Source organism: Passer montanus, unplaced genomic scaffold (assembly GCF_014805655.1).
Source record: "Passer montanus isolate IOZ18808 unplaced genomic scaffold, ASM1480565v1 scaffold32, whole genome shotgun sequence".
Lineage (NCBI taxonomy): Eukaryota > Metazoa > Chordata > Aves > Passeriformes > Passeridae > Passer > Passer montanus.
In genome coordinates, this window is record NW_024367930.1 from 2,858,756 (window position 1) to 2,886,488 (window position 27,733).

Consider the following 27,733-nt stretch of genomic DNA (forward strand, 5'->3'; position numbering starts at 1 on the left):
CTCCACCTCCTGTGGGTTCACCCCAGGCTTCACGCTCCCTCCAGCTGGCCCTCGGGGCACACCTGAGTGCCCACAGAGGGAGGGCCTGGGCTGGGGGATCACAGAATCAGAGTCCTTCCTGAGGGTTGGAAGGGGCGTCTGGAGATCACTGGGGCAGGGCCAGCTACAGCAGCTTACACAGGAATGCATCCAGGTTGGCTTTGAATGTCTCCAGAGAAGGAGACACCATGACTTTCCTGGGCTGCCTGTTCCAGTTCTCTGCCACCCTCAATGCAAAGAAGTTCTTCCTCATGTTGAGTGGAACTTCTTGAGTTTTAGTTTGTGGCCATTGCTCCTCATCTTGTCACTGGGGACCACTGAAAGGAGTCCAGCACCATCCTCCTGGCACCCACCTCTGTCATATTTGTGTGTATTGATTAGATCTCCTCTCTGTCTTCTCCTCTCTAGATTAAATAGGCCCAGCTCCCGGAGTCTCTCTTCATAAGAGAGATGTTCCTGTCCTCTGATCATCTGTGTCACCATCCACTGCACCCTCTTCGGCAGTTCCTCATCTCTCTTGTCCTGAGGAGCCCAGAACAGGACACAGTGCAGCCCGCAGCCTCCGCGAGCGCGCGGCAGCGGCAGCGCCCGGAGGGAGCGCGGGCCGGACGGACACGGGCACCGGGAGGGAGGCGGGAGGAGAACGAGAAGGAGAAGGAGAAGGCGAAGGCGTCCCCCTGCCGAGGGCGAAGCCCCGCGCCATTGCTCCAGATGCGACCGAATAGAGGCGGAGGATCCTCCCGCTGCAGTGACACGAAGATATCCAAGTTATGAAGGGAGGCAAGCCGGTCTCTCCTCAGGCACAGCCTCGGCTTTGCGGGGTTTGTTTAAATAACCTCGCCGAAAGCGAGCAGCGGCATTGACCCGCCGCTCAGAAGGAGAAGGCGAAGGCGTCCCCCTGCCGAGGGCGAAGCCCCGCGCCATGATCCCCGACGAGAAGCCGCAGCCCGGTCGCTCCCGCGGTGACCGGCCGCCGCCACCTCAGCCCGCGGCCGGGCGATCCCGGCGGCGGGGCGGGCTCCTGGCGGAGATCCGTACGCCCATCCGCACGGAGCCCTTCCAGGAGCGGTACAGCCTGAGCCCCGGCCGGGAGCTCGGCAGGTGAGCGCTGCCCGGAGGGCGGGGGAAGGAGCGGGGCCGGGGGGTTGTGGCAGCCCACCCTCGGGGGTCCCCGCCGGGCAGAGCCGCGTCCGGCGGCACCCGGAGCTCTGCCCGCGCTGAGGGAGCTCCCAGGGCGTGCCCGTGGCCTTGGCTCGGCTGGAAGAGGGTGCTGGCAGCAGCTGTACCCCGCAGCTGTCTGTCGCTCCTTCTGCTGCAGAAGTCATCCTCGGCTCCCCAGCCTTGCCGATCTGGCTGGGAGGATGCTGTGGTTCCCTGGGAGCCCGTGTGAAGTAGTGGACATTGGTCTAGATGTGGATATTGATCTAGATTTCCATTGGACTAGAAAACCTGCCTCCTTTTTTTTTCTTTTTTTTTTCTGATTTTTTTTCTGAAAGTATTTATTATTTTCTTGAGCTTTGTAAGCTGTGACGTGGAAAAACAATTTTTACACTCCTTTGGAATAGCATATGCTTGAGAGTAATCTAATGGTGGAACTTTTCAAGGAGTTAAAGATGGTTTAAAGTCTTGGGTTTGGAAGTGATTCCGCATGTGAGATTTAGTCCATGTATCATTTCACACATGACTGATAGAATGCAAGGTTTAGGGCAAAAAGTCTCATTAAAAGGTTTCTGCGTCTTGGGAACTACGTATATGGAATTTCAGCACCACTTTACCAATACTTTTGTCTGAAATTCTGTCACATCCTATTAAAAGAATGATAGTATTCTTAGAATTACATGTGCTTCATCCAAGGACTGTTTCAATAAAAATTAGATGGAGTACCACCGGATATATGGAAAGATATCCTCCTCAATGTATGTTCCATTGCAAGTTATGCTCTCTGTGTACCTCAGTTTATACAGTGGCAAAATCAACCCCTTTGGAGCTAAGGAGGAGTTTCAAGGCAAATGCAGTTGCTGTAGGTACCTGTAACAAATATTTAGGTTGCCTAGGTGTTAGCTTAATGCTCACTTAATAACTCTGATGTACCAGTAGAATAATACCTGTTTGAATGTAGTGGTCTAAAGCATTCACATGGTAAGCAGGTGGGAGAAACATCCCATGGAACGAGAAAACTTTTTGTAGATTGTTGTGACCACAATGTCCAAGGCCTGGAAACTGACGCTAACTAGACACGCCCTCCACCTCCTGTGGGTTCTAATAAACAGTCCAAAAGGCACAGGAGCAGTGTAGTACAGAATGTTCTGGTATCACTGCTGTTTTGGTTTGGGTTTTTTTCTTTATTTGAAGTTCAGATTATTTCAGAAAATATTTTGCAGTTCTTCCATGGAATGAGCATTTCCCTCAGAGCTGGATGATAGTCACTGGCCTAATCAGAGCATGAAATAGATTAAGGTTATTTCTGGAAAAAAAAGTACAACTGGGATGATTTGCTTTACCCTAAGAACAAGAATTAACTACTGCTTCAAGTCTTAGTCTGCAGTTTAAACAAGTAAATAGCAGCATGGACTTTTGTGTGGAATATTTTTTGAATATTTTAAGGATGACCTTCATGTGAAGGCTGTGATTTTGCACCAGTAGTTAAAATGAGTTAAGTGGCAGTTCTAAGTGTTTGTCGTGGTTTTGAGCAACAATTGTACATATTTTTGGTTCAGGCTATCTCTCCTTAACTTCATGAGTGTTTTCACTATCTTCTCTTTTAGAATATGGAAATCTCTACGTTTGAATGCATGTGCTTGGTTTTTTATTCAACAGTTTTAAATTTTGTTTTTTAAAAAGCAGATATTTCAGCTCAAATACTCCCATTAAAGACTATTTTTTGCCAACTCTGTGACAAAATGTAGGTGGAAAGTCTCTCTGCCACTTATAACTAATTTTATTGATGATTTATCAACACAAATTGTTTCACTTTTGCATGTTCATAAATTGTCTTATTCTCTCTTTATGGGTAGAGTTTATCTTTACAAAGAACAAAGCAGCAGCCAGGTATGGCAGGTTTTTGTCTCCTATTAAAAGCAGTCCTTGTGCACACAATGTTATCTATTTTAACATTAAGATTTGGTAGAAAAAGGTTTATACACTCTGTATTTGTCCATCCCATTTCCCAGAATTAGAGAAACAGTTTGAAAGCTGAATTTTAGGTAGGTTTGAAAATAACACCATTTGTCTGGATTGTGGTTAAACCTGAGAGCGTGGAGAAAGAAGCAAGTAGGTTTTTCACCTTTGCTGTGATCAGGGCTGCTGCATGAGCTGAGCAGGTTTGTGCAGTCTTTGGCCTCCCATTCTGTCAGTCAACACATGGATGTTGAACTTCCCAGAGCACTTGGAGCCTCTGTTTTGTGTTCTCTGGGTTCCTGTGTTTGGAGGAGGTGGGAAGGAAGTGGAACGTGGCGAAATGTTAAGGCATTGTAGTTCTGGTGATGCTGGGAGGAGTGGTACCAGGGCTCTGGCCCCAGGTTGCACATTAGGGAGCAAAAATCATGGGGGAAGCAGTCCTGAAGGGCATGGATGAATCTAGGAGGAACTTGATCACACTGTCACCAGAGGGACTTAGGTGCCAACCCATGGGAAGTCGGGCTTCATTAGTCCTGCTTACAGGAGAAAAAACTGCTTTCAGAATGTAGAGATTATGTGCTTCAGGTGATGTTGCCTCGTTCAGTAGCTGAACAGGCATTTGCAAGTCTGTTGAAACAGCTGTTGGGAAAGCCGGGTTCACTTGGGAAAAATATCAAAATCTTTGTTATAATGGCCACTCAGTAAAGGAAATTATTGCAACTTCCTTAACATGACATGGAAATAAATGGGTTTTTTTAAAATTAAATTATTTAATATATGACATTTTGGTCCAGTATTCACAGACTTAATAATTTTACTGTCCTCAGAATCACAATATTCTCACACAAATCTGAACTTGCGTGAGGTTTGAAATCAAACTTACTTCTGATGATTGTTTTAAGGGTGCCACTTGTTATCACCTCACTGAGATTTAAATGTTTTCAGACAGTGCTAGCTTGAGTTAGGTTAGTTTGAAGCAGTGTCACCTTTGCAGAGGACAAGACACCAATTGCTTAACTCTTCTCCTTGCCATTTGTGCTTAAGCCATAACTGTACTGTAAAATGGGGAACAATAAATTTTTTACTACCAAGAGCTTCCTTAAGGGGTCTGCTATAATTATATTTAGTTGCTTTGCTTGTTTTCTTAGAGAAAAAAACTCCTAATTGCAGGCAAAGTATTACTAGGCTATTAATTCTTTAGTTTGTTTGTGGAATGTTGCACTCCTTTTTTATGTGAAACAAGCTATGCACATATTGTAAGTCATCATTTGTGTACAGAAAAGAATACGCTTGATTCTAGAGCTGGATTAGAGGAAGGAATAAGTTGACTGGTCTGTCTTTCTTCTGGAAGGTAATGATCACCTTAAATTATTGATCTGGAATAAAATGATCTTCTAGCAAAATGTGTGCACACATGTAAATATGTCCAATGCAATTGTTTTTTCTTCTCATTCCTAGTTTTTTCTTAAAGCATATCAGCTCATTCTCCACCCAAAGGTAAGAATAAGAAATATTGTCATCATCCAAGGAGTGTGAAATATTCTTTGTTCCTGACTAGTGATATGGCTGTTGATTTTTTTTTTTCCCCCAAAAGAACAGTTCTGGCATGAACTTTTATTTCTCCGGTAGCTTTCAGTGATGTGTGTTTTAACAGTACATGACACTACCATTTTCTGCCATGACACTGCTGTCCTCAGCTGCTCTCTGCAGTAGCACATTGGGTGGAGTAGCTGGGGTGAAATAGCTGTGGAACTAAGCAAAAGTGGAAAAGAGGTGAAATGAAGAGTTGCAAGTAGTCAGTTTTGCATTTGAGAATAAATTTATGTGAGTAAATTATTCATGAACATCAGAAATGTAATCCCTGCACTTTTTGTTTGGAAATCCAAAATTGTCAGGGGGAAAAACCCACACTTCAGAAGAAATGTTTGATATGAGTTACATAATAAACTGCATGTAGTATTGTGGATCTCAGAAAAGTTTTTTTCTGAACTTTATAGAAAGTGAACATCTTCACAGAAAGAAATTATTTCTGCATTTGTTACAGTAACAGTTTTATAGGTCACTTTGAAAATAAGGTTAGTTATTTTTAAATATTTAGTTAAGCTTAGTTATTTTTATATGTTATAATTAAATTAATAATGTTAGTTCTCTGTTGTTCTGATCCTAGGACAACAAAAATTAATTGGTGTGACATAAATGTTGCTGCTCATCTGATTTGACATTTGATTTGTGATTTGACAATTTTCCTTTGAGCTATAATGTGTGCCTAATGAAACAATGCAAATTCTGTTGGCAACCTGAAAAGGTGACATTGAGCTTATTTGTAATCAGATATGATTTATCTTAAATCATAATTATTGAATGAGACTCTTGTGAGGACTGAGAACTATTTAGAGTTTCCTATTCTTGTCTCCCTCCAAAGCATTTTTATTTGTGATTGGATGTTGTGGTCTGTTTTCAACTTGACAAATGCACATTAATATTTTCATCTCAAAATTATTCTTCCTTCCATCAACGTTCTCACTGCTAGCTCTTCTCAACACACTGAAGCAGCAATGATGTGATCTAACACTATTTTTATACTTTTTTATAATAACTTCTGAAAAGCAGGACTTTAAGAAAAGTGAAGATGAAATGTGTGCGATGTATACTTCATAAGAATGCTTGTTTTTGTATGTCTTATCTACTGTTCTGTCTCAATCAAAAAGAAATTCTTTAAAATTTATCTGTTGGCGTAACCATATAATGGATGCTGTCTTTGGATCTTCGCTCTGAAATTTTCTTAGACATGAATCTAGATCACTGCACAGTAATTAGTTCTGGTTATAAACATCAGGTTTGTCAAGTTTGATCTTTTTGGGGATCATATTCAGAAAAGATGAGTTCTAACATGCAGTAGTTATAATAGCTCTAATTATAGGCATAACCAAAAGGAATCCTGGACAGGATTCTTGGTCTGAAAGAATTTAGAATTAGTATTTGTCAGCCGGCTGAACTCCCGTGTAACCTGTCCTTTGAATGACGTCACCTATCAGGCTTCTGGCCAGCTCAACTGAACAGGACATACACGGTGGCCACACACGGGGTGGCTCTTGCCGTTTCTTGCTGCTCCATGAATCCTGTTTTATTTCCATAGTGACTAATGCACAGTGAATTGCAACATCGGTACTCATTAGGCTAATTAACTTGTTTCCAGATAGATTCGGTATGTAATTCAAAACAGCATGGTACTTGGAAGCTGTATTATAGAGATTTCAAACTTTTTTAAGCCACTTTCTCTAGGTCCTTCCTGGTGCTAGAATTAAAAGCTTTTGACTGCACTAAGGCAACATTCAAGAGGAAGTACGCAGTGCTTTCAGAGACTGTATAAGAAAAACAGGGAAGGTTGAATGCAGGCAGGGACCTAGATTTATGGGTGTAAGGCTTCGTATCTATCAGGAGTTTAAATAACTTGCTATTAAAGGGCTTCTCAGTTTATTTTTATATGTTGTTTTTTGACAACATACTTACCAGTTGATTTTTTTCTCGAGGTGTTTTTTGGTGCTGAGAAGTTGAACAAGTGTATTAACACTTTTGATAAATGCATAGCTTTCTATTGTACGTAAATTTTGTGCTACAAAATTATCTTTGTGCATTTACAAACTTGAATAGTTTTGTCTTCATGTATGTATTAGTAATTAAGAACATTTTCCCAAAAAGTTAGGTTCAAGACATTGAAAGCATATTCTTGCTGTTTGTCTACCTTCACCAGACATCTGGACTGTGCTGTGATCTAGTCTTCCTACATATTGTGCTGTAGATAATGTGCTTATGCAAAATAGTATTCCTAGAGGAATAACTGTGGCTGTATCAGTGGTTACAAGTCCAATTATTTTATTGAGATTGCCTAGCAAATACCCACTTTGTGGGTACTTATTTGACTTGATTCATTTAGACTGTGTGATTTTGAAACAAATGCTTATTAAAAGCAAGCTGACCACAACTTTGTTTAGCAGTTATATTTCATGGATAACAGTCTTCTGCCAGTAGGCTGGGAGAGTGAGATCTTTGACACAAGCTGAAGTAGTTAATTCTGTGAACTTCAGTTGGAGGTAGGAGAGGCAAACCATAGTAATTGTATTCCAAAATAGATGAGGACTATTATTTTGCTTTCAGCAAGCCTGCAGTAAGTAAAGGACCAAAATAAAGATCTCAAAGCTATTCCTGCAGCTTTATAAGAAAATGTTTACATATAAACAAAAAAGGTAGTTTTGATGATCATTATACCTCTATGGTAAGAGCTAAAGTAAGGTTACTATACTTCAAAGTGTGAGAATTCATCCTTGCATTAGTGAGAAGTGTTAAAATACCTTTTTAGTCTAAAAATCAGCACTGTGTGAATGGAAGTGAGTGGAGCAGGTGGTGTGGGACTCTTGCAGGGAAGTTAAAAGCAGCCACTTGTGCCAGAGTGCTGTGGGGTAAGAGGTGTGACGCAAGCGCTGCAGTGTGGTTTGAGCTGACCTGGTGCATCATCAGGTGTGTGTTCTGCCGAGGTGACGCTCATTAATGTGGGCTAAGCACGGTGCTCAGCTCTCTCTGCTCTCCGTGCTCCTACTCACCTTGGCATGGCTGCAGAAATCGTGCTACAGAGCTTGATTTTAGTCAAGGTGCTTCATTGTGTTTGCATTATCCAGGTTCCTTATTCTTATAAGGGCTTTATATAAGTAGGGGGTTTTGAGAACTATTAACCAAAAACTCCAGCTGTTATCATTTGAGACATGCCATGGTGAAAATACCATCTTGAAACATGCAGAGTATGGGTATTTGATGACAAATGGAGCAGGATTCAATGAGAGTGCTCTTACCATGAATATGGTGGGGTACTTCAGACACAGTGATTGGGTTACTGTGAGGTAGTCAGAGAAAGCATAAATTGCTCGTTTGTATGTTTTGGTCTTGCCAGCTTTTAAAATTAAAGTTTGGAGGATAATGTAATCTTGGGAACTAGCACAGCTTGTTTACTCTATGTTTTTGAAAACGGTGTTGCTTGAATTTATGGGTTTTTTTTAAATCCTTATATTTCATGGACATTATTTACGTTCTGGGCTGGAGTGTTTTGAGCACAGGGATCATCACTCAGCAAGGCATCTTTCTAAATTCAGAATGAATCTTAAATGCTAATAGTGATTTGGGTCAAGTTTCCTAAAACATTAATTTATAAAGGCAGTGCTAAAGCTGTCACTAAGGCATGTAAAACTAAATTCTTATTTAATTTCAGGGGAAAATTTGCAGTGGTGAAGAAGTGTATCCAGAAAGACACTGAAAGAGAGTTTGCAGCAAAATTCATGAGAAAAAGAAGAAAGGGCCAAGACTGTCGGATGGAAATAATCCACGAAATTGCAGTCCTTGAGCTGGCACAATGCAACCTTTGGGTCATTAACTTGCATGAAGTTTATGAAACTGCAACAGAGATGATTTTAGTCCTGGAATAGTAAGTATTACTAATAATTCCTGAATAACTTTCTGCAGTATTTACTTAAAAATAATAATGTAAAAATACTGTGTATCAATGTGAATAATGTAAAAAAAAATTTATTGGTTGCCTATTACCCTTGCTAAACTTCAAGAAGAATTGCTAATAAAATGATGATTGCAAGAAGTTATGTGCAGTCTCATAACTACTTCAGATTATAACAAATTTCTCTAATTATGTAGTATCTTTCAAAGCTGAACTATAATTTATATAGTTAAAGCATCTTAAATGAAATATGAACTCTGTACACTCCCTGCATGAGGAAGAAGAAAGAAGCAATGAGTATTTGTTCAAGAACCGAAGTTTATTTCATTGACAGTGGCAAAGATGGGATGAAATCTGCTGTGGTTTTTTACCAGTTACAAAAGAGGTATTGAAAGCAACATCATTGCTAAAAAGAAACTATTAAAACCCTCTGTAATAGCAAACTTGATAAAACAGTATCTTTTTGGGGAAAGAAGGGACGAGGATTGAGACTTAGAATAGTTTCTTTCAAAAAGACACTTGACTCTTTATTTGTGTGGTTCTCTCCACTTGAGTTTGTCCAGGTGGGCATTCCTGCAGCTGCTGTGACTGTTCATATCAAATGCCAATGGCTTTAGATAGTAAGACATCTCGCTAGCTTCCAAGATTCAGCCAAATGCTTGTTGCTAAATTCTTGTTAAGTTTTATGGATTTTAAATAATTAAGAGAGGAACAGTGAGGCTCAATAGTTCAGAAGTGACTTGTTTGTTAAGATAAATCTAGTTTGTGCAGCTCTTCTCTTACTTGATAGCAAAAAAAAAAATTAAGAAATCTTGTGTACCAATCACAATTTGTTTAGAAATCAAAAGAAACTCTATCTTCAAAGTTTGGTGAAATGGAATGAGACCATGTCTCCTAAGGCAAAATTCCTTCTAGAATACATTTTTAAACTTCATTGTGCCTTTAATGAAGTCATAATATGTGAAATATTCAAGTATCTTTTATAATACATAGGTGTGACAGAGCTTCTGGGGTTTTAACTGCTGCTACTGAAGACTCATAAATACCTGCTTTGAATACTAGCAGAAATTTAAACTCAAATACAGTTTCATTTTCTAGATCCTATAGGTTTTAATATGAGCAGTGGAATCTAAATGAGCAATGAGTTTTGTGATAATTTCAATGCAAAATTCCTAGTTTTCTTTTAGAACTCAATTTTCTTACAGTTGCAAAACTCCTTTAATATGAAGTATTAACTAGGTTGTTAAGTAATTAGCAAAATTACTGGGTTTATATGCATCAAACAGTCATACCTTATTTCAGATAAATAGCTGTGTGCTGGAGTTGTAAATTACAAAAACAGTCTTTCCCTGACTTCAGCAAGTATGTCTGGATGCTTCTTTAGTGTTCCAAAGACATGTTGCAACAAAACAGGTATGAATGTTAGTGAATTTCTGGCATTCTCTATGCAGAGGATTAAAGAACATACCCAGACTGCAAGCTTCTCTAGGGCATTTCAGTTTCTATTAAGCTTGATGGTCTTTGTGGCAGATCTTTATCTCTTGAAGAAGTGAAACAAATACTTAATCTTGGCCACTGACTTCATCAGCAGAGATTTTAAAGTTTCTTGTCTTGATGTAGAAACTGTCATAAGGGCTGAGGGCTTTGCCTTCAGGAAATGTTCTGCTTTCAGGAAGAGAAATATTAATGTTTCATGGAGGGTTGTCTTTCAATCAGTATTGATTTTTGAGAGAAAGCTAACTTAAAATTTGCCATGTTCATATTAAGCGTTGAGCAGTGGGAAGCAAGGAGGCATTACAGTTTTGGCTTCAGCTGTAGCATAGCAAATTGGGACTGTCTGCATCCACCCTAACAACAGTCTCTGACGTAGGTTTGTTGTCATAAGACCTCAATCAGGGTATTTAAGATAGAATGTAAGGGGTATGTAAGTCTGAAGAGGTAACAGAAAGCCTGGAATTAATCTGTGGGTCAGTTATGTTTCTATATTTCACTGAAAATGGAATGAAAAGAACCAAAAAGAAATTTTGCTGAAGAAGGTACAGATAGTCTGGGAAACTTGATTTATCAGGTATAAAAAGAAAAAGCAAATTTGGCAACTTTTGGACTTGATGCAATCTACCTGTCATCTTCCCATTTCTTTTGAAAGCAAGAGCAGTAGAGCATCTGATGCTTAAGAACTGGTCTTTTTCACCATGTTTTCACACATCTGGGGAAGGGATAGATGATACTAGTGGGTAATTAGTGGGTCAAATGTATAGAAACCTGTAAGTGGAGCTTCAAGAATCTGCATCATTAATATTTTGTTATGAAGAGTCTCTGAACTGAGCCAGAGCCTTGTGTAAATACAGTAGACTTCTGTTACGCTTACTTTAAAAAGAGGAACAAGTTGTCTCTTTCATCCTGAAGACACAGTTAGTATATATTTCATGTGCTGGATGAAGTGTTTTTTCATTTGGACCTGGATAATGTAATGGACTTATATGGTCTTGGACATGATTTATTGTCCTACTTACTGGAGGTGTGATAGGTTAAAATAAGAGTCTGCTGGCAGGAAGTGATCCATTTGGCACAGGATTCAACAGACTGAACTTGAAGCAAACCCACTGTAATCACAAATAACTGCTGCTCCAATGTTTGCATCTTGTCTGTTTGAGTAGCAAGAGGAGTCGTTCTAGTTAGCAATCTCAAATCAAGACTGGAAGTCTAAAACATTTTAGGGGAAAACTTCTTGAATGGTCTTAGTTACCTTTGTGTTTCATTCAGTTCTTGGGCTGCCTGATTAGAAAAGAGAAGGCAAAAAACTAAAAGCATTTGTCTGAGAACTGACAACTTTTAAGACCAGCATCTACAATTTCATGTATTTGGATGCTTCTCTTCCCATGTCCTCTCATCAGATATGGATTTGTAGTTTTCTCAGGCTTTGGGAACATTACATTGCCTTACACTGGAAAAATTACCAGTAGGTGCACTTACTATCCAATAGTATGCCTAGCCAAGGAAAGAGGTGTGGCTGTCAGCAGCAGTGAACATGAAACTTTGCTGGTAGTGTTACAACCACTGTGGTATGAACAGCTTGTACTGTAAGGTCCATGAACAGAAGGTAGATGACTTTCCATTATTTTGCAAAGATAACCCTTTCAAGAAAGACTTTTGACAGACTTGAAGACTGAGGAAGTAAATTTTTGTCCATTGCAGACAGTATATAACTCGGCATTGAAATCAAGTGTATTTTAGGAATTGGTCTACATATTTGTACTCTGGTGATTTGTACTTCTGCATCCTTCAGAACAGTAACTTAATATCTGATCCATTAAAGCTGGGGGAATGGTTCATTTCTTCAGGTGCCCTGAAATAGATTTGTTGAATTTTTTTCTAAAGATAAGTTAAATGACTGTGTTAGTGTCTCCTAAGTGTACTTGAAAGAAGTTCAATGCTGAATTTCATACAGTTCATTGTTAAGATATATTTCAAGGAAGATAAGTAGTCTCCATTTAATCTAAAGTCAACATAATTGTAACAAAGATTAGTTCTCTAGACTTCCAAATGACTTTTAGCTCATTTATGCTGCTAAGTAGTAATAAAGTATTAGCATGCTTTTCATTGATGAAGAGCAGTTGGATTTCACTTGAGACAAGAGAAATTAATGGCACGACAGTACTTTCATAAGTAAATTAAAATAGCTAAAGAATTATGGTTGCCATAGCTTTCAAGTTCAGAAAGCCTTCTTTTTCTCACAATTTTTTCATATACTTAGCTAAGGGAGAGTGTACTAGAGAAATAATGCATTCTAAAAAAACTGGATTTCAGAATGTTTTTCCATTAAATATATCCTTATCAAGTTGTTGGGTTTTTTTTTCAGATTAAGATGGCTTGTTTTCCTAAAAACCTTGTTGTCCTAAGGATAATTTTTTGCTTTTATCCCCTAAGAACATTTTCTGACTGGCCCAGTCATTTCCTAAGTTATTTCATAATGACAATTAGAAAAAATACAGTTTAGTGAAAAATTGGTAAATATTATTAACACCAGAGAACTCCTGGTCTGCATATACACAGAAATCATAACAGTGACATGCCTGTGATACTCTTAGCAGGTATTTTGAGCCTTTCTATGGTTAGATTTTTTTTCCCCCCTGAAATCTATCTGGGGAATATAAAATAGCTGAGTTGAAAGTATTTTTAAGGAACTTGGCAAAACTTGGAATAGGTGGGCAGGAGGATCTTCTTGGAGTTAATTTTTTGCATTGTGCTTCCAACCACTTGTGACTGGCTTGGCTCACAGCTCCCTGACTGTTTTGCTTAAGGGAATCCATTAAGCTCACTCCACGGCAACAATACACAAAATGGTCTTGCAGTATCAAATTTCCATGTGTTCTTGTAAAGGGTTACTGGTTTGAATGTGGTATTCTTTGGACAAAATGAATTGTCCAGAAGGAGTTGTTCTATCAGCCTCCTAAATAGCAAAGTTAAGATCAAAAAACAAAACATTGCATGGGAAGTCACCTTCCCATGTGAAACTATTTTGTAAAGCCAAGTGTCTACGGTAGCTGAGAATGGCAGTGTCTCGTAAGTTATGAAGTGGGTGTGCATGTGTGAGGGCTGGATTTGCATGTCTCGCTCTTAAAAATGCCGACGAACCCAGGATCTTCAGAAGTATAGGGAGAGACTTAATTTTTTTTTCTTTTTTAAAGAAAGTTTCTGGATCAAGGGTTTTCTTCTCTCACGTTGGTAGCACTCTCTTGATTTCACTGATGGGACATTGCTTCAACTTTTATTGCCATGACTTCTAACACCTATAATTCAGAATTCTTTAGGTGTAATATTAAAATTCTAGGTAGCTTACATTTTAGCGTTGGTGTCTGCCTCAGTTTTAATTAAGTTACACTAATAAACAAATTGTAACAGATGCCTACCAAGTAGACATATAGCAAGCAGGGCTTTATAAGCCCCCCCCACCTTCAACTTCCACTGTTTTTTCAGCTGGATCTATTAAATGTAAAGTGTGATCCCATGTTTTGGGTATAAATCTGATTTCACAGAATTAAATAACAGAAGTGTTTTTTCTTTATTTGAAGTGGCAGAGCTTTACCAGCAAAATTTCAGGGTTATTGCTATAAAACACACTGTGTTAGTAATTTTGGTAGTAGATCTTATCGCTGTATATGCACTATAATTCACTGCTACAAGGAATTAAATCACTCTTCAAGTAACATATTATGGCATTCTTAAGGCAGAAAGTTTAATTTATGGGTTGCAGTAGATATTTTTCTATTCCTATCTGGAAAATCCAAGTGATGTTGCTTTTTCAAGGAATTTGGCTTAGGATATTAGAATACACTAGCTGATGTTCATTTTTAAAAAGTCATTAATATTTGAATCCTGTTCAGAACTGAAATATTACTATTTCCATGAATGAAATAAAACTGGACTGAAGAAAAATGTGATAGTGTCAGGCATATGAAATTTTTCAGAAGGAATTATAGTATTAATATTCCCTTGAAAAACTCATTTTATTCTCGAGCTCTATCTCTTGATACATAAAGAAGAAAAATAATTAATAGATGGTTTTTCTGAAAGAAAATCTTAGTTTAATAAATCAAATTGTACTGCTGTACCAGCTAGCCAGCAGCCACCATATAGAACAGAAGTTTAAAACTCTTTAGAAAAGGGTACAATTTAACCTTCTTTTAAATTCTTTTTTTTATTATTTTTTTGTAAGACCATCTGCAGGGAAAATTTAAAATAATAGCTGTGAGAATATCTTGGAGGGCAAAAACCTTTTTTTTAAATTCATGAGGCTTTTAGAAAGTACTAGGACTGTAGCAGCAAAGTTTGTATAGGCAAAATGAACATTTGAATATATTTAAGTGTTTTTTTTTCTCGGGGTACACAATTGAAATGCACCATTTTTTATAACTGTCATTTGCTGTTACATTAATGTTGAATGTGCCTGGCTGTCTTCAGGATAGCCTAGGGAGTACAATTCGTTGGAAAAAAGCAAGCAAAGGCAGAGTAGGTGGGTATGCATCAGTAATTTTTGCATGTCAGTTTGGTGTAACTGGAGAGGATTCTACCCTTGAGGGTTTCACCACCTTTCCCTAACGGGTGATTATAGAATTTCATGCAGAACAAAGGGTGTATGTGCTGATTTCATAGTAGGAGTTCAACAATCCATATGCAAAGTGGCCCCATTCTAACATTCTTATGCCTATTCTTGTTTTAAGATGAAGATTCTGTTCGGTTTATTTTACTTTTGATGCTACAGGTTTATATTGTAAAACAATTTTAGTTATCTAGAGCCATTACTATACAGAGCTGGTACTATGTGGCTTCAGAGTACTTTAAAAACATTCTTATCTAGTTATTTTTATATTTTTTTTATTCTGTTATTTAAACATATACAAAAGAGGATGGAAGCTGAGAGGTAAAATTTTCAGAGCTATTTTTAGATGAAAGAAGTTTAGAAACTTAATGCATCCCTGTATACCAGAGACTTCAAAAACAATTCGGTTGCAGACTTTACATTTATTCTTTTAAATATGTGCAAAGCGTTTTCAGGAGGGTGGGAGGTGGGGTGGTTTTGCTCTATGTTTGCTAAAATTTGCCGTGGCCAAATTTCCACGCAGTTTTATAGAAATGACAAAAGACACAACTTTTATGAAAACACTGTACTCAAATAATTGTGGCATTCATCTGAAATCGAAGTCAGTAGTGTTTCAAAAGTAGTCCCCAAAATTTCTGTACTATTCATATTCTCTAACCTAAATGACTAGAATTTGCGCCTCTCTCCAAAGCTGCCATACTGCAGAAAAGACTTCCAAGGCTGTAAAACCTTGCCAAATGTCTAATAACTGAAAATATCATGATTGGATTATACCTCCTGCTGATATTGCCTACACGAAAAAAAGTGTGAGTAGAGCCAAATGGGTGCCGTAATTTAGTCTGAACTAACTATATTCCTACTGTCCACAGTGCTGCTGGAGGTGAAATCTTTGACCAGTGTGTGGCTGAAAGAGAGGAGGCCTTCAAAGAAAAAGATGTTAAGAGACTTATGAAGCAGATATTAGAAGGAGTTTCATTCTTGCACAGAAACAATGTTGTTCATCTTGACTTAAAGGTAAGATTGATGCTGTATTTTTCTTATTGATTTCTCATCTGTTGACTTTCTTGCTTATGTCACTATAACACAAATTTGTAATTAAAACAATTTTACCTAATTATACTTTGAATGATAAAATTAAACTTTTGGGATAGAGTAACATGCAAGCATGTTGGGGGGGTTTCTATGATTATGTTAAATCTAAACTTCATTTGATGAAGTGAAATGTAATCTCTTCAAAAGTTTGCCCTGCACCTTAAATTGCAGATGAGTGCTTTGGGTAAGACCTGACTTATTTCTACATTGCACTAAAAATGTCTGGGTATTATATGGCCATTGAAAACCAGGTTTGTTTTTTGTATTGACTTGAGTTTTAATGAAGAAGGGTGGTACTGATACTGGTGCAAAAAAGTGTAATGTTTCAGAGTGAAATGTTCAAACAGGACTGGTAAATTAATGTGTTAAGTACATTTTTAGCAGTTTCTTCCTTTTTTTCCCCAGTTACTGTAAACCTAATTTAAATGTCTAATTTGCTGCCAAACAGTTGACTGACACCCTGTTGGTATATAAATTATCATGATTTATTGAAACAAGTATTTTTTCTTATTTAAAAATAGTTTTGACCCAAATCAAGTGACAAGTACAGTTGCCATCATATGAAATCTTATGGTCAAGAAGGGATCCAGAGAACTAACATCTCCAATGGGCAGCAAGCTCCAGTTTCTTTAGCTTCTATCCATGCACTTATATGGAAGATGCAACTGTATCTCATTATGAGGTTGAAATAGTTATTACTAAGCAAGGGAGTCTAAAAAGTGACTTGCATTACATTTCTTAAAATTCTTTTAACATGCTCTATTCTCTTATTTACTAAGTGTATTGTAAGCTGCTGCATGTTTGTCCTGTTGCTGAAATCTTTACTTCCACTTAGTTGTATTTTGGCCCTACTATAAAGCTACCAGTAGATTCCAGTATCGGGCTGTATGGACTCCATATATTAACTTAGCATGTCATTCATCAACTAAAGCAGATGAATCGTATTTGCACACAAATATGTCACCTGCCTGGTTTTCCAAACACTTATTCAAATTATATATTAGAATTCTTTAAAATTTTGATTGAGTCATACACACAGAATATTAATAATTGTACTAAAAGAATTAATGAAATGTTTTTAGTAAGTGATGTGAGAGTGTGTTCAGAAAGACTAAAAATGAGCAGTTAGAATTCCTCAAAGTTCCAGTATCTTAAACAAGATACTCAGTGTCTCAATGGTTGGCCATTTAATTTCCTTGAAACAAAATATGTAAAATTAAATGTTTTTTGTGGACAGTATATATTTGTACTTGTTTGTAGTTATAGTTGTGATGTTTCTTAGCATCACCAGCTGGATATCTGTAACTGGAAACATGATGTGTTTTATATGACTACAGTGCTTATTTGCAAAAGTAGACTTGGGATGCTGATTACAGATTTTCTCCAGAAAAGAAATTCATAAAAAGCTTACTTAAAAGCTTCCCAGCTGGTCAGAAAACTTACACCATAACATGGAGCATGTGCAGTTCTCAGTGGAAAATCCAGCATTGTTTTGCTGCCTTACCGAAATTCATTGCAGAGGAAATGGTGTAGTGATTGAGGTTAATTAACATGTTTATACATTACTGCAGTGTGCAGTGTGTGTTTAATCGGAGTCCTACTCAGTGTGATGACTTTTGTGATTTATAAAACTATCAGTCTTTTGCAAAATAAGGTTTATGGAAGTTTTCGGAGTATTGGCAAACAAAAATTATGGAAATGGTAGAATTAAAAATCATTACTTGCAAAGATTAATTGATTCACATGCCTTAGAAGACTTTTAAAAAAGGCCCATTTTGGACAGAATGCAAAAAGTTGGGTGCTCGCTTCAGCCACATATTTATCAACCCACAGTTCTCATCTTCTGTTGTATCCTGTGTCTCATGCTGCTTTAACTTGCACAGTGGAATTTACTAAGTACTTTGTGATGACATCTGTAAAACTTCTGTGTGTTTACTGCTGCTATGCAAGGTGTTTTCCAATAGCAAATTTTACAAATTCTTGCTAAAAGGGGGAGTTTTGCACTATTAGTTTCACCTTTCTGTCTCTAAAGATTTCCATTTCATTTATCTGTTACAAATTCCTTTGGAAAGGTCCATCCAATTTTCCATATGTTGCACCTTCAAGAAAAGTTAAATTTCTACACCCAGAGGAATTTAAACCCAAGTGATTGTCCGTATGTAATTGTCAGCTCAATATTTATATTATAAATGTAATGAACCAGATCTGTGACATTGACAGCTACCTTGCTTTAGCTTGTCTTTGCCTTCTGAATAGATACAAGATTTTTCTTGAGACTAAACACAGAAAGAAATGGGGTATTTTGATGTGGCTTAGCAAGGTTGTCACCTGATAATTCTTTCCAAAAACATGCTTCTACTGAAAGATAGTTAAAATGTGTCCTGTTTTAATAGCAAAATACAATTATGTAGTCTAGTTTTGACTTGGATGAAGAGCAAATATAATGCTACCAAGTGCAAATTAATTATCACTTGACAGTATTGTGTTGATGCTATTTAATTTGCAGGGTGTGCACAGATTGTAGTCAGGAGTCTTTCATCTCATCTTAATGGTGCTTAAAAGCTGCAGAGTAAGGGAAGTCTCCTTTCTCTGTGTTCTCATTTGCTCTTTGACTTAATCTTGAATCAATCTTAGGTAAAAGCTTACAGTAGTTGGGAATGGAAGAGAATTTAAGCAGGCGTGGGGTCTGAGGAAGAAGATATGGGGGTCCTCTACCTTTTTTAGAATCAGCCTAGTTTAGTATCTTTAGACATAATGAAGCTGGGGTATCTCAGCTAGTCTGTTTTTCCTGTTTCTGACCACTATTTCTTTGATAATTCCTGTCTAAGCATTCTGAGGTTTTTTGAATATTATAGAATTAGATAACCTGCACCATGAATGAAATTAGGTAAGCGTGAGGCATTGATTAGATTAAAAACCTGATCTCTATTATGTGTCCTTAGTCTTTATGTGTCTTCTTGAAACCAGCTAAATACACAAGAAATAAGAGGATCTAAATGGGACCTTTAAGCCTTGCTGCAGTAGAGGGGGAGGTCTTCAAAGATTGCCATTTGATGGTGTTCATCAACAATTTCAGTAGTGCTTGAGGGTAAAAGTGAAAGGCCACCAGGAGAGCCTCCAGACTGCATCTCCTGTCTGTGGGCTGACTGGCATTAGCCAAACTTAGGTGTATTCTAGCACAGTAAAACCAAAAGAGAAACAATATTACAGATGTGAGGAAATAATCTTCCTTTTCTGAAAGTTTGAGTAATGCTGTCAAGCTGAAAACTGTGGTGAGTTCAAAGCTATGGCTTCTTTAAGGTTTCATGTTGGTGTTTAGGCTGGTACTTCACAAGAATCCCATAATGATTCCTTAAAATAAGAAAATTACTGGTATTTCATTAAGAATTGATTCAGAGTTATGACTCAATTCATACTGTAGACCGGGTTTTGTTCTGCATAGGTGTGTTTTGCATAATGAGATTTTTTTAAAGACAATAAAAATGGCAACTCCTTTATCTACTAAAATGTTAAAATACAGGGCTGAAGGGTTTCACAAAACTTTTCCATTAAAAACTTCTCGTCATTTAAATATAGAGAAAAAATACTTTTCTCATGCTTTTAATTTGACTCTTCATAACTAAATTTCTCACTGGGAATAACATCTGAGAGGGTAATGAGGAAGCATAGTCAGCGTTTTTGGATGTTTGCTTTTCTAATACAAATAGAAAATAACAAATCTGAACTATAAAGAATGTGAGAATGTGCCACTCCAAAAGCCTTTTTATAGCCACCAGATTCCAATTTGTAAAGAAAATTTAAAAAGAGCTATTCTTAATATGTAGGTTTACAAACAGAAAAGAAATTGACAACATCATGCAGTTAGTTTCAAATAACAGTTGAACTCTGCGGGAATCAAAAAACTCAACTATATTCAGGTCTTGCAGTGAGGAGAACTGGCCAAAGTTTTTTAAAATGTTCTTGCCCAGGTTTATTTCTGTATTGAAAAGCAAGGCTGTTCATGTGACAGCATGTCTTCATGACTCTGGGGATGGAGGACGGAGCAGCTCTGTGTGAGAGAAAGAGTATAAATGTTGGTGTTACTCCATCTGGATTATCAGTCAGTGGTTGCTTTGCTGTTCTTACACTTTTGTCCTCCTCCCTTTTCAACCACTCTGATGCAAGAGGGTCCAGGTTCCCAATAGACTTCTGCGCTTCCATGGAACTTGTGCACAGTAGAAGTACGAATGCAGTGCCAATTGTCAGCACTATCATTTGCAGAAGTTAATGATAAAACCCAGTGTGATCACTGGTCTGGGGGTTGGGAAAGTCAAAACTTTTTTTTTTTTTTTTTTCTGGCAACGATATGCTTCAATTGCAATTTTTTTTTTCCTTTTTAAATTAAGCTAGCATTTAAAATAGTAAGGAACTTCTTAATGACCACAAAGGTGCTTTGAAGGAAGACAGCCAAGATCTGGTGACGTCAGTGCAAACAAGTTTATCCAAAGGTGATGCTCTTAAAAACCTGTTTCTCAGGCTGCTATATTTTTTTAACTCTTCTTCAGTTAGTATTCTGTAATACAGTTGTTTGTACTTTGAACAGGATTCAGGTTGGTTGCAACAGACCTTTAAGCAGGTGCAGTCAAAATAGTTGTGTGTTCAGGGTTTTTTAAATGATTGGGTGATTTTGGACCACCTTCAAAGGGAGGTATTTTACACCATCTATTGGAAGAATCAAGGTGCAAGAGGAGTAAAAAACGTGATCCAAAGGACTAAAGAGGTAGAAGTATGGAGGTACTTACATGCTATTGTTTAGTGACAGCTGTTGGCATGTATTTCCAATGTGTTCTAAGCTAACAAAGATTTGATTCTCCATTCTAAATTTATAATCCTGCCATTCCTTTTAGCCTACGTGTCTCTTCAAAATCCCTTGGGGGAAAGAGATAAATGATCCAGGATATCATACTTGTTACAGGAGGCATTGTTGTTGTTCATGGCCTAAAATAATTATGCAATATGATATTAAAGATATTCAATTTTTTTTGGTGATCCCAAAAGTCTCCTCCTCTTGTTTTTCAGCCCCAAAATATTCTGCTAACCAGTAAGTCTCCTCTGGGAGACATTAAGATAGTAGATTTTGGCCTTTCCAGAATAATGAAGAGCAGTGAGGAACTAAGAGAAATCATGGGAACTCCAGAATATGTCGGTAAGTTATTACTATAGGAGTGATGAATAGTCCAGGCTTCTGGGAGTGAAAAGAGGATTTGGATCATGCCAGTCTGGCTGTGTAGTTACTGTCGCAAGATCGAGTTATTACTTGGACGTGGTACTGCTGCCAAAGGTAGAACAGGCAGGTCTTGCCAGTCTAATGAACTATCATTGTATGCTTATGTTGAAGATGAAGACACACTTTGGATGAGTCTTACCAGCAGTCATAACAAGTATTACTTGGATTAAAAGTTTAAATTCACATACTCAGTCTCTGAATACAATATCTTAGCAGTGTAGGTTTTCTCTTTTAAAAAAAAAACAACCAAACCACTCCAGACCTTGAAAATATACTTAAGAATATATTTATTTTTTTAATATATATATTTATATATATTGTGTGGTATATCTTCATAGTTATGGGTTACAGTACTGGAATATGCAATGTTGGCTATTTCTGTTTTGTCTGCAAGAAACTTGTATACAGATTCCTTAATTGGGAAGGAGACTGGCTTGGCTTCTGAAGATGGCAGTAAAAGAAAAACGATTTTTTGACTTAAAAACAGTGAATAATAAAAACCACTTAAATACCCTGAATGGAAGTATCTTGATTTCAAAAGACTGTCATGCTTCAAATGGCTTATCTTAAATTTTACCACATGACCTTTTTTAGCAGACTTTTTTTAGCTCTAATGTATTGTCTGCAAATGACAAAACCCACTTTTTTTCCCCCTGAACAGCTCCTGAAATTCTGAGTTATGACCCCATCAGTACAGCAACTGATATGTGGTAAGTTGAAAACATTAATGGTCATCATAACTTTACTGAAAAGGGTTGTTCTTTGGGGATTTTTTGTTTGTTTGCTTTTAAGAAAGAAAGGCTAACTTTTTTACTTTAAATTTAGGAGCATTGGAGTACTGGCATATGTTATGCTAACAGGGATCTCACCTTTCTTGGGGGATGATAAACAAGAAACGTTCTTAAATATATCTCAAATGAATGTAAGTTACTCTGGAGAGGACTTTGACCTTGTATCAGAGTCTGCTGTGGATTTCATCAAAACTCTGCTGGTTAAGAAACCCGAGTAAGTAAAATACACTATTGTATATGCTAATATGTCAGATTGACTTAATAGTAAATGTAGCAAGTGCTAGTGTTTTCATTCTTAAAGTATAAGGGGACTTTGATTTCACTGTGCTATTACTTTTTATGTATATGAGAAGAGAATTCCTCAGTTTCCATCCAAGCTTGTATATTCCAAATTATGTCCAAGTGTTAGTAACTAAAACTCAAATTACTTTCAGAAAACTGTGTATGAACTGTAGCTTGTAGTGGTGAACACTACATCCATTCTTCTTGCAGGTACTTTGCTGAAGTCTTTTAAATGAACTGAGCTTTGAGTCCTTAATCTTGGATGGGTTGGTAGAGAGCCATTCCTTTTCTGGTTCATTAGTACACTTTTCTTAATGGGCAGCAAACTGGAACTTCCAGGCTCCCAAACAGAACAGGTGTTTTCTGTGGAACTTTACCAGTTCTTCATGAGACATGTCAGCTATTGAAATTGCCTACTGCTTGTCTGTGGTAATACTTGAAGAATGTAGAAGTTGGATAATTTTTCTATATATAAATATAAACTTCTAAAGTTGGTTGGTTGGCAACATGGAAGTGTAAACTCATATTTAGGGATTTATGAATTCCTTTTATTTTAAATGCTAGGAGTTCATCTACTTGAACTGCTTTGGTCTTTTTTGGTAAAAGATAGTTGTCAGTGCTTTTTTTTAATTTACAATTTTATCTGTCTTTAATATAGTCATATCTTGGAATAATTTTTGGTGATCTCTTCTGCAAGGTTATGAATTTTGTATTCATTTGGACATTTATTTTAATACTTTCCTTGCTCTGCAGGGACCGGGCAACTGCTGAAGAATGTCTCCAACATCCATGGTTGGAACAAAGTGATAATCCTGCTTGCAGAGCCTGCAATAAGAGTACAGAAGGGGAGACCAGTGATGCCATCCAGAAAGATGGAGATTCTGCTTCTGAACAATCAGAAGACACTGAGAAGACTGGAGAGGAAGAATCAATAGTGACAGAAGAACTAATTGTAGTGGCTTCATACACACTGGGACAATGTAGGCAGACAGAAAAAGAAAAAGTAACTGAGCAGAAAGCCATTTCCAAACGATTTAAATTTGAGGAACCATTACTGCAGGAAATACCAGGAGAATTCATTTACTGAACTGTGTGGAGCTTCATAGCTATAACTGGAAGGCAGTTTTTTCTACTAAACAAAAGTATTCTAGCCAAGTGAATTTCTGATATACAATAAATGTTCTAGATAAAAGAAAGTGTTTATAAAATGGCATACAAAAAAAATGTGCCAAGTTCTTATTTTCATGGAACAGATGAAATTTCAAGTGACTGACAGGAATTTAACAAAGAGGTTAAGCTTATTTTTGTTTTTAATTTTTATTTCTGGTTTTTTGTTGTTGTTATTGATTGGTAACAGAGTTTTTGCTAATTGTTCTGGTGTTCTTGAGAAGTTGACACTGGAAGTGTTTCGGTGACATATGTCAATAGGAGTATTTTAGGATACATTTTGGTATTTAATGCAAATATGTAATGCTGGGTTTTCCTCAAACACCTCCTGACTTCAGTGGAACTATCTGCTCATCTAAAACTTGTATGAGAGGAAAATTTGATCATCTGGTTTGACGTACAGATTTCAGAATATCCTGTGTGTATTTCTTTGTCTACATCAGGTCAAAGACCCAAACTCCTGGTGTGTAGCTGAACAGTGAGCTGAGCTTCTCTAGACAGAGATGCACATGCCCCACTGGGAAAGAAATCTGTACTGGAGATATGTACTATTTGGGAGCACAGTAAAATCCTGCTCCTGAGGGTGATGTATTTGCTTACTTCAGTCACTTGTGAGCCAGCAGAGATTGTTCCTTTCCCCTCCCATATTGGGTGAGATGTGCCAATAGAATCCAGCTCAGTGTGGCCACACAGTGCTGATGAGAGGAAAAAAGAATGACATTCTGATGTAGCTCCTCTCTAAAGTTGCTGAAGTTCTCTCCACTGACTTTACCATGTTAGGTTAGACAGTTTGTCCAGCTAATCAGCCCTTGATTCCACCTCCCCCAGAACCAGCTGGGGTTTTACTGGGATCATGAGGTCATTTCTATGGTATTTCTGTTCCTTTAACTGCTGCTTTAAGGAAAAAAAGAGCATCCTTAGGCTAAATTGCAATTGTTCAATATAGCTGTCAGATGAGGAAGAAGATACTGCTTCTTCTGAAAAAGTGAAGCACAGCTCATGCCTCCTGCTTCCTGATCACTCTCCCTTAGACACTTGGAAATACAGCATGTTATGTGGCCTGGCACAGTGGGATTAGGGAGCAGTATGGATGGGTCCTAGTTCTCAATGGACGCAGTCCCTCAGAGGACAAAGCTGGCACCAACTGGGCACCAAAACTGGGTGGTTTTTGCAATGTACAGGTCTGAGGATTTTGGCCTGAGTCCTAGTTTTCTAAAAAATTGTTCATATTGATGCTGTTCCAAAGTTTAATTTTTATGTAATGGAAGTGTAGTACTATTATATTGCATACTGTTAACTATTCAACTATTTATTTGGTTTCCTTATGCTGTTCCTTTATAATAAACTCTGACAAAAGTTTTCTTGCTATAAAACAGTGAATAGAAACTTTTGAGCTAGTTTTTCCCTTTTTTCCATGTTGGTACACACTTTTCTAATTTCAAATGTATCAAATGTTCTACTCCATTTAGTGAGGAGTTCAGGGCTTTGTGCTAATGTTACAGTTCCTCCTTCACACAAAAGTTAAATGGCTTAATGAGAGCAGCAGTACTGGGGTGATCTGATCAGCATGGCTGGAAAGGTGGGGGAAGAACACTAGTACAGAAGAAAGCTGAACCAAAAGCAGTGGGACAATGGGTAGTTTTTCCATAAGGCATCATAGCCAGAGGTTGGGCTACCTTTACTTCAAGCCACATCAGGGAAATGGTACCTAAATTAAACTGTTCTATCAAGCTTTTCCCCCTATGAAATTACATATTGAGTATTCAAGTAGGTAGAGCATCTTCTTGTTCCTCAAAGGTGTTCATATAAAACAGCCAGTGGTGCTCAGAATTGACTTTGGACGTGTTACATATTGTAACGCAGAGATGCCTTTCATGCTCTGGAGAAAGGAGTCAGTTGCTGGACAGCTCTGGCTGGCTCTCAGCAGGAGAATCTTTGAGCCAACAGCCTATCTGTGTTATCTGGGTGTTTCTGGACACAGAGAGGAGCTGACCCTACCTACAATGTGGTCTGTTTCAGCCTTTGTTAGGCAGGACAGTGCCATCATTGCCATCTTTCTCTTCCTCTCCAGTTATTTGCCCAAGACAATTTGCCTGGGTGAGGGGATGCTGATTCATGGAATTCTTCTGTGAAAGATTGCAACTTCTGCTATCTTCCATCATTGCCATTTTGACTTTTTTTCTCTCATATCCTTACTTCCTTCCATATGTTACTAAGCTGAGCAGAGCAGTGAGGTTGAAGCATGTTCACATCCTACCCTTACAGAACAATGCTGCCAGTGTTGCACACATTAACGTTTAACAACACCTGGTTGCCCACAGCAAACTATTTGAGGGATATATGTATCCCATTTCACTTCCTCTTTGTAACCACAGATCATGTCTCAGATTGAGACTGGTACTAATGGAAAAGAATAGGTGCTTACCTTTTTCCTATATATACTGTTTTTAATGTATGACAGTGAAGCTTAACATGTATACATGAAATACATACTTACTTCAAGGCCAGCTTTTCTTGAATTGGCTGCTTTGAGACTTCCAGTGGGCTGCATTTCTGTTTAACTCTTTATGCCTTAAGGTGATTTTATACGCTGTTTTTTAACATCATTAAGAATTTGTATAGAGTTGTGAAGGTTTAATAGTGTAAGTGATAAAAAAGGCATCTTAGATTCATGCTATAACGGAAAATTTTCTGTAACATTTAACTGCAGGACTATCAGCCAGACCCACACCCTTGAGGCTTTTTCTGTTCCACTGTGAGTGGGTAAAGCTGCAAGTGAGGTGTTCTTACCCTGAGCTCTAGGAAGGGGTTGTTCAGCCAGCGTTGTTGAGGAACTCAGTTACAAATAAAGTGACACATCACTAAAACAGCAAACCAAGAGCTGTGAGGAACAGCTGGTTTCTGCAGCTGTTGAATACAGGGGACTGTGTGTGTGTACACAAGTCATTTAGGAAAAGCTCCTGTGTTTGTGGGGAAGGGGCTGCTTCTGGGGAATCAGCTCCTTGGACCTTGTGGGCAACGCTCTCCCAGTCCCCACTCTCCAGACCGAGCACATACTAGCTGCCTTTGTAGCACGGAGAGCATGGCTGCTGTTTGCTCAGATGCAGGATGCTGAAGGAATGGAAGGGCAGATGTTCCTACAGAGTTATCTGGTTCATGGGAGACCCATGAACTATCAATAGGAGGGGTAAGTCCAGGCCTAGGCCTTCTTTCAGTTGTTGGAGTAAATAGCAAAGTCCTAATGAAAAGCACAGCCTTGTCTCCTCCTGTTGCTATATTCACCTCTTTAAGGGAGAGGCTTATAGATTTTATAGTTGCTAAATTAAATGTTCTACAAAATGATATTTTTCTTTTTGTCCAAAGTGGAATTTGCATTGTGATTTGTCTCATGTCACAATTTTTGTGCGCAAGTCTCGAAATACAAAAGGGTGAATTCCAGTTTGTGATCTACCGCCTGAATCCCCCTTGAGAGCTGTTAGGTCACAAATGCAAATAAAAGCTCACTGCCCATTCTCCACTGGTGGTGCTCACAAGAGATGGGGAGGCCTTGCATCACATTACTTTGTGGCTTAAGATCTCTCTTGAATATTTCAGGTGTTGTTCCTGGAAGTTCAAAGTTTTTAAGAAATAGTGCCAGTTCATTGTACTTCCAATAAGGTGTTTACTGTTTCAGGAACTTTACAATAAATAAAATTTTGTTTTCTGAACAGCTGATGGGTCTTTTGTTCTTTGTGCTTTGGGAAATGCCCATTAGCAGGATTACAGATATTTTAGTTTTCCGAATCACAAATTCAGAATTTCTAAATCGCAAATTCATTGTTCAATATGTGCAGCAAATATAAAATGCATCAGAAATATTTTCCATACTAAAGCAATATGCTTCCACTCCAGAGTTTTTCACAGTACAGATGTTGAATTAAACTGTCATTTGGATTAATAAATACAGTCAGGAAAAAAAAGTACAGATGGATGTGATAAAAATCTCTCCTAATTAAGAAAAGGATAGGATTCGTCAAAGTGAAGCAGAGCATATAGGACTAGAGTCATTACTGCAAAATTAGGAGAGAAAAGGGAACTACTTGAAAGGATTATCTTTTTTCCTGTAAACACAGGACTTAATTACATTGAGTCTTTGATTGCTTGTAAAAGTAGACTCACAGCTAAGCTGGTGATGCATTGAAATCAGTGTACCCCATCTCTTCAATTAATTTGCAAAGCCAGCATACAGACTGAATTACACAGGTGTTTTTTAACTAATCCTCACAGAGAAACCTCCTGAGCTGCCAGGATATCACTTACCATCTTCCACTTTCCAGTAGTACCTTGTGAGATCCAGCTGGTCTGGCTGCTGGATGGAAGGTTGTGGGCCTTACCAAGCAAAG

General features: G+C 37.9%; 1 protein-coding gene across 4 annotated transcripts; it reads left to right on the plus strand.

Moving 5' to 3' along the window:
• The first annotated feature begins 597 nt into the window (after positions 1-597).
• Positions 598-27,060, plus strand: STK17A (serine/threonine kinase 17a). Of its 4 annotated transcripts, none has more exons than XM_039714995.1 (8): positions 598-702; positions 924-1,140; positions 8,414-8,626; positions 15,623-15,767; positions 20,904-21,030; positions 21,773-21,821; positions 21,937-22,116; positions 22,938-27,060. In XM_039714995.1, exons 2-8 carry the CDS (start codon positions 962-964, stop codon positions 23,269-23,271), a joined length of 1,227 nt encoding a protein of 408 aa, XP_039570929.1. In that variant the 5' UTR covers positions 598-702; positions 924-961; the 3' UTR covers positions 23,272-27,060. The 4 variants fall into 4 exon arrangements, with proteins under 4 accessions (XP_039570929.1, XP_039570930.1, XP_039570933.1 ...); XM_039714996.1 differs by having other exon boundaries at positions 930-1,140; XM_039714999.1 differs by having other exon boundaries at positions 621-709; positions 913-1,140.
• The last annotated feature ends 673 nt before the right edge of the window (positions 27,061-27,733 follow it).

Excerpts from the sequence above, each read along its gene's own strand:
- STK17A (XM_039714995.1), top strand. The coding sequence starts at position 962 with ATGATCCCCGACGAGAAGCCGCAGCCCGGTCGCTCCCGCGGTGACCGG. Across the intron at positions 1,141-8,413 it reads CCCGGCCGGGAGCTCGGCAG|GGGAAAATTTGCAGTGGTGA; the intron begins GTGAGCGCTGCC and ends ATTTAATTTCAG. Across the intron at positions 22,117-22,937 it reads CTGCTGGTTAAGAAACCCGA|GGACCGGGCAACTGCTGAAG; the intron begins GTAAGTAAAATA and ends CTTGCTCTGCAG.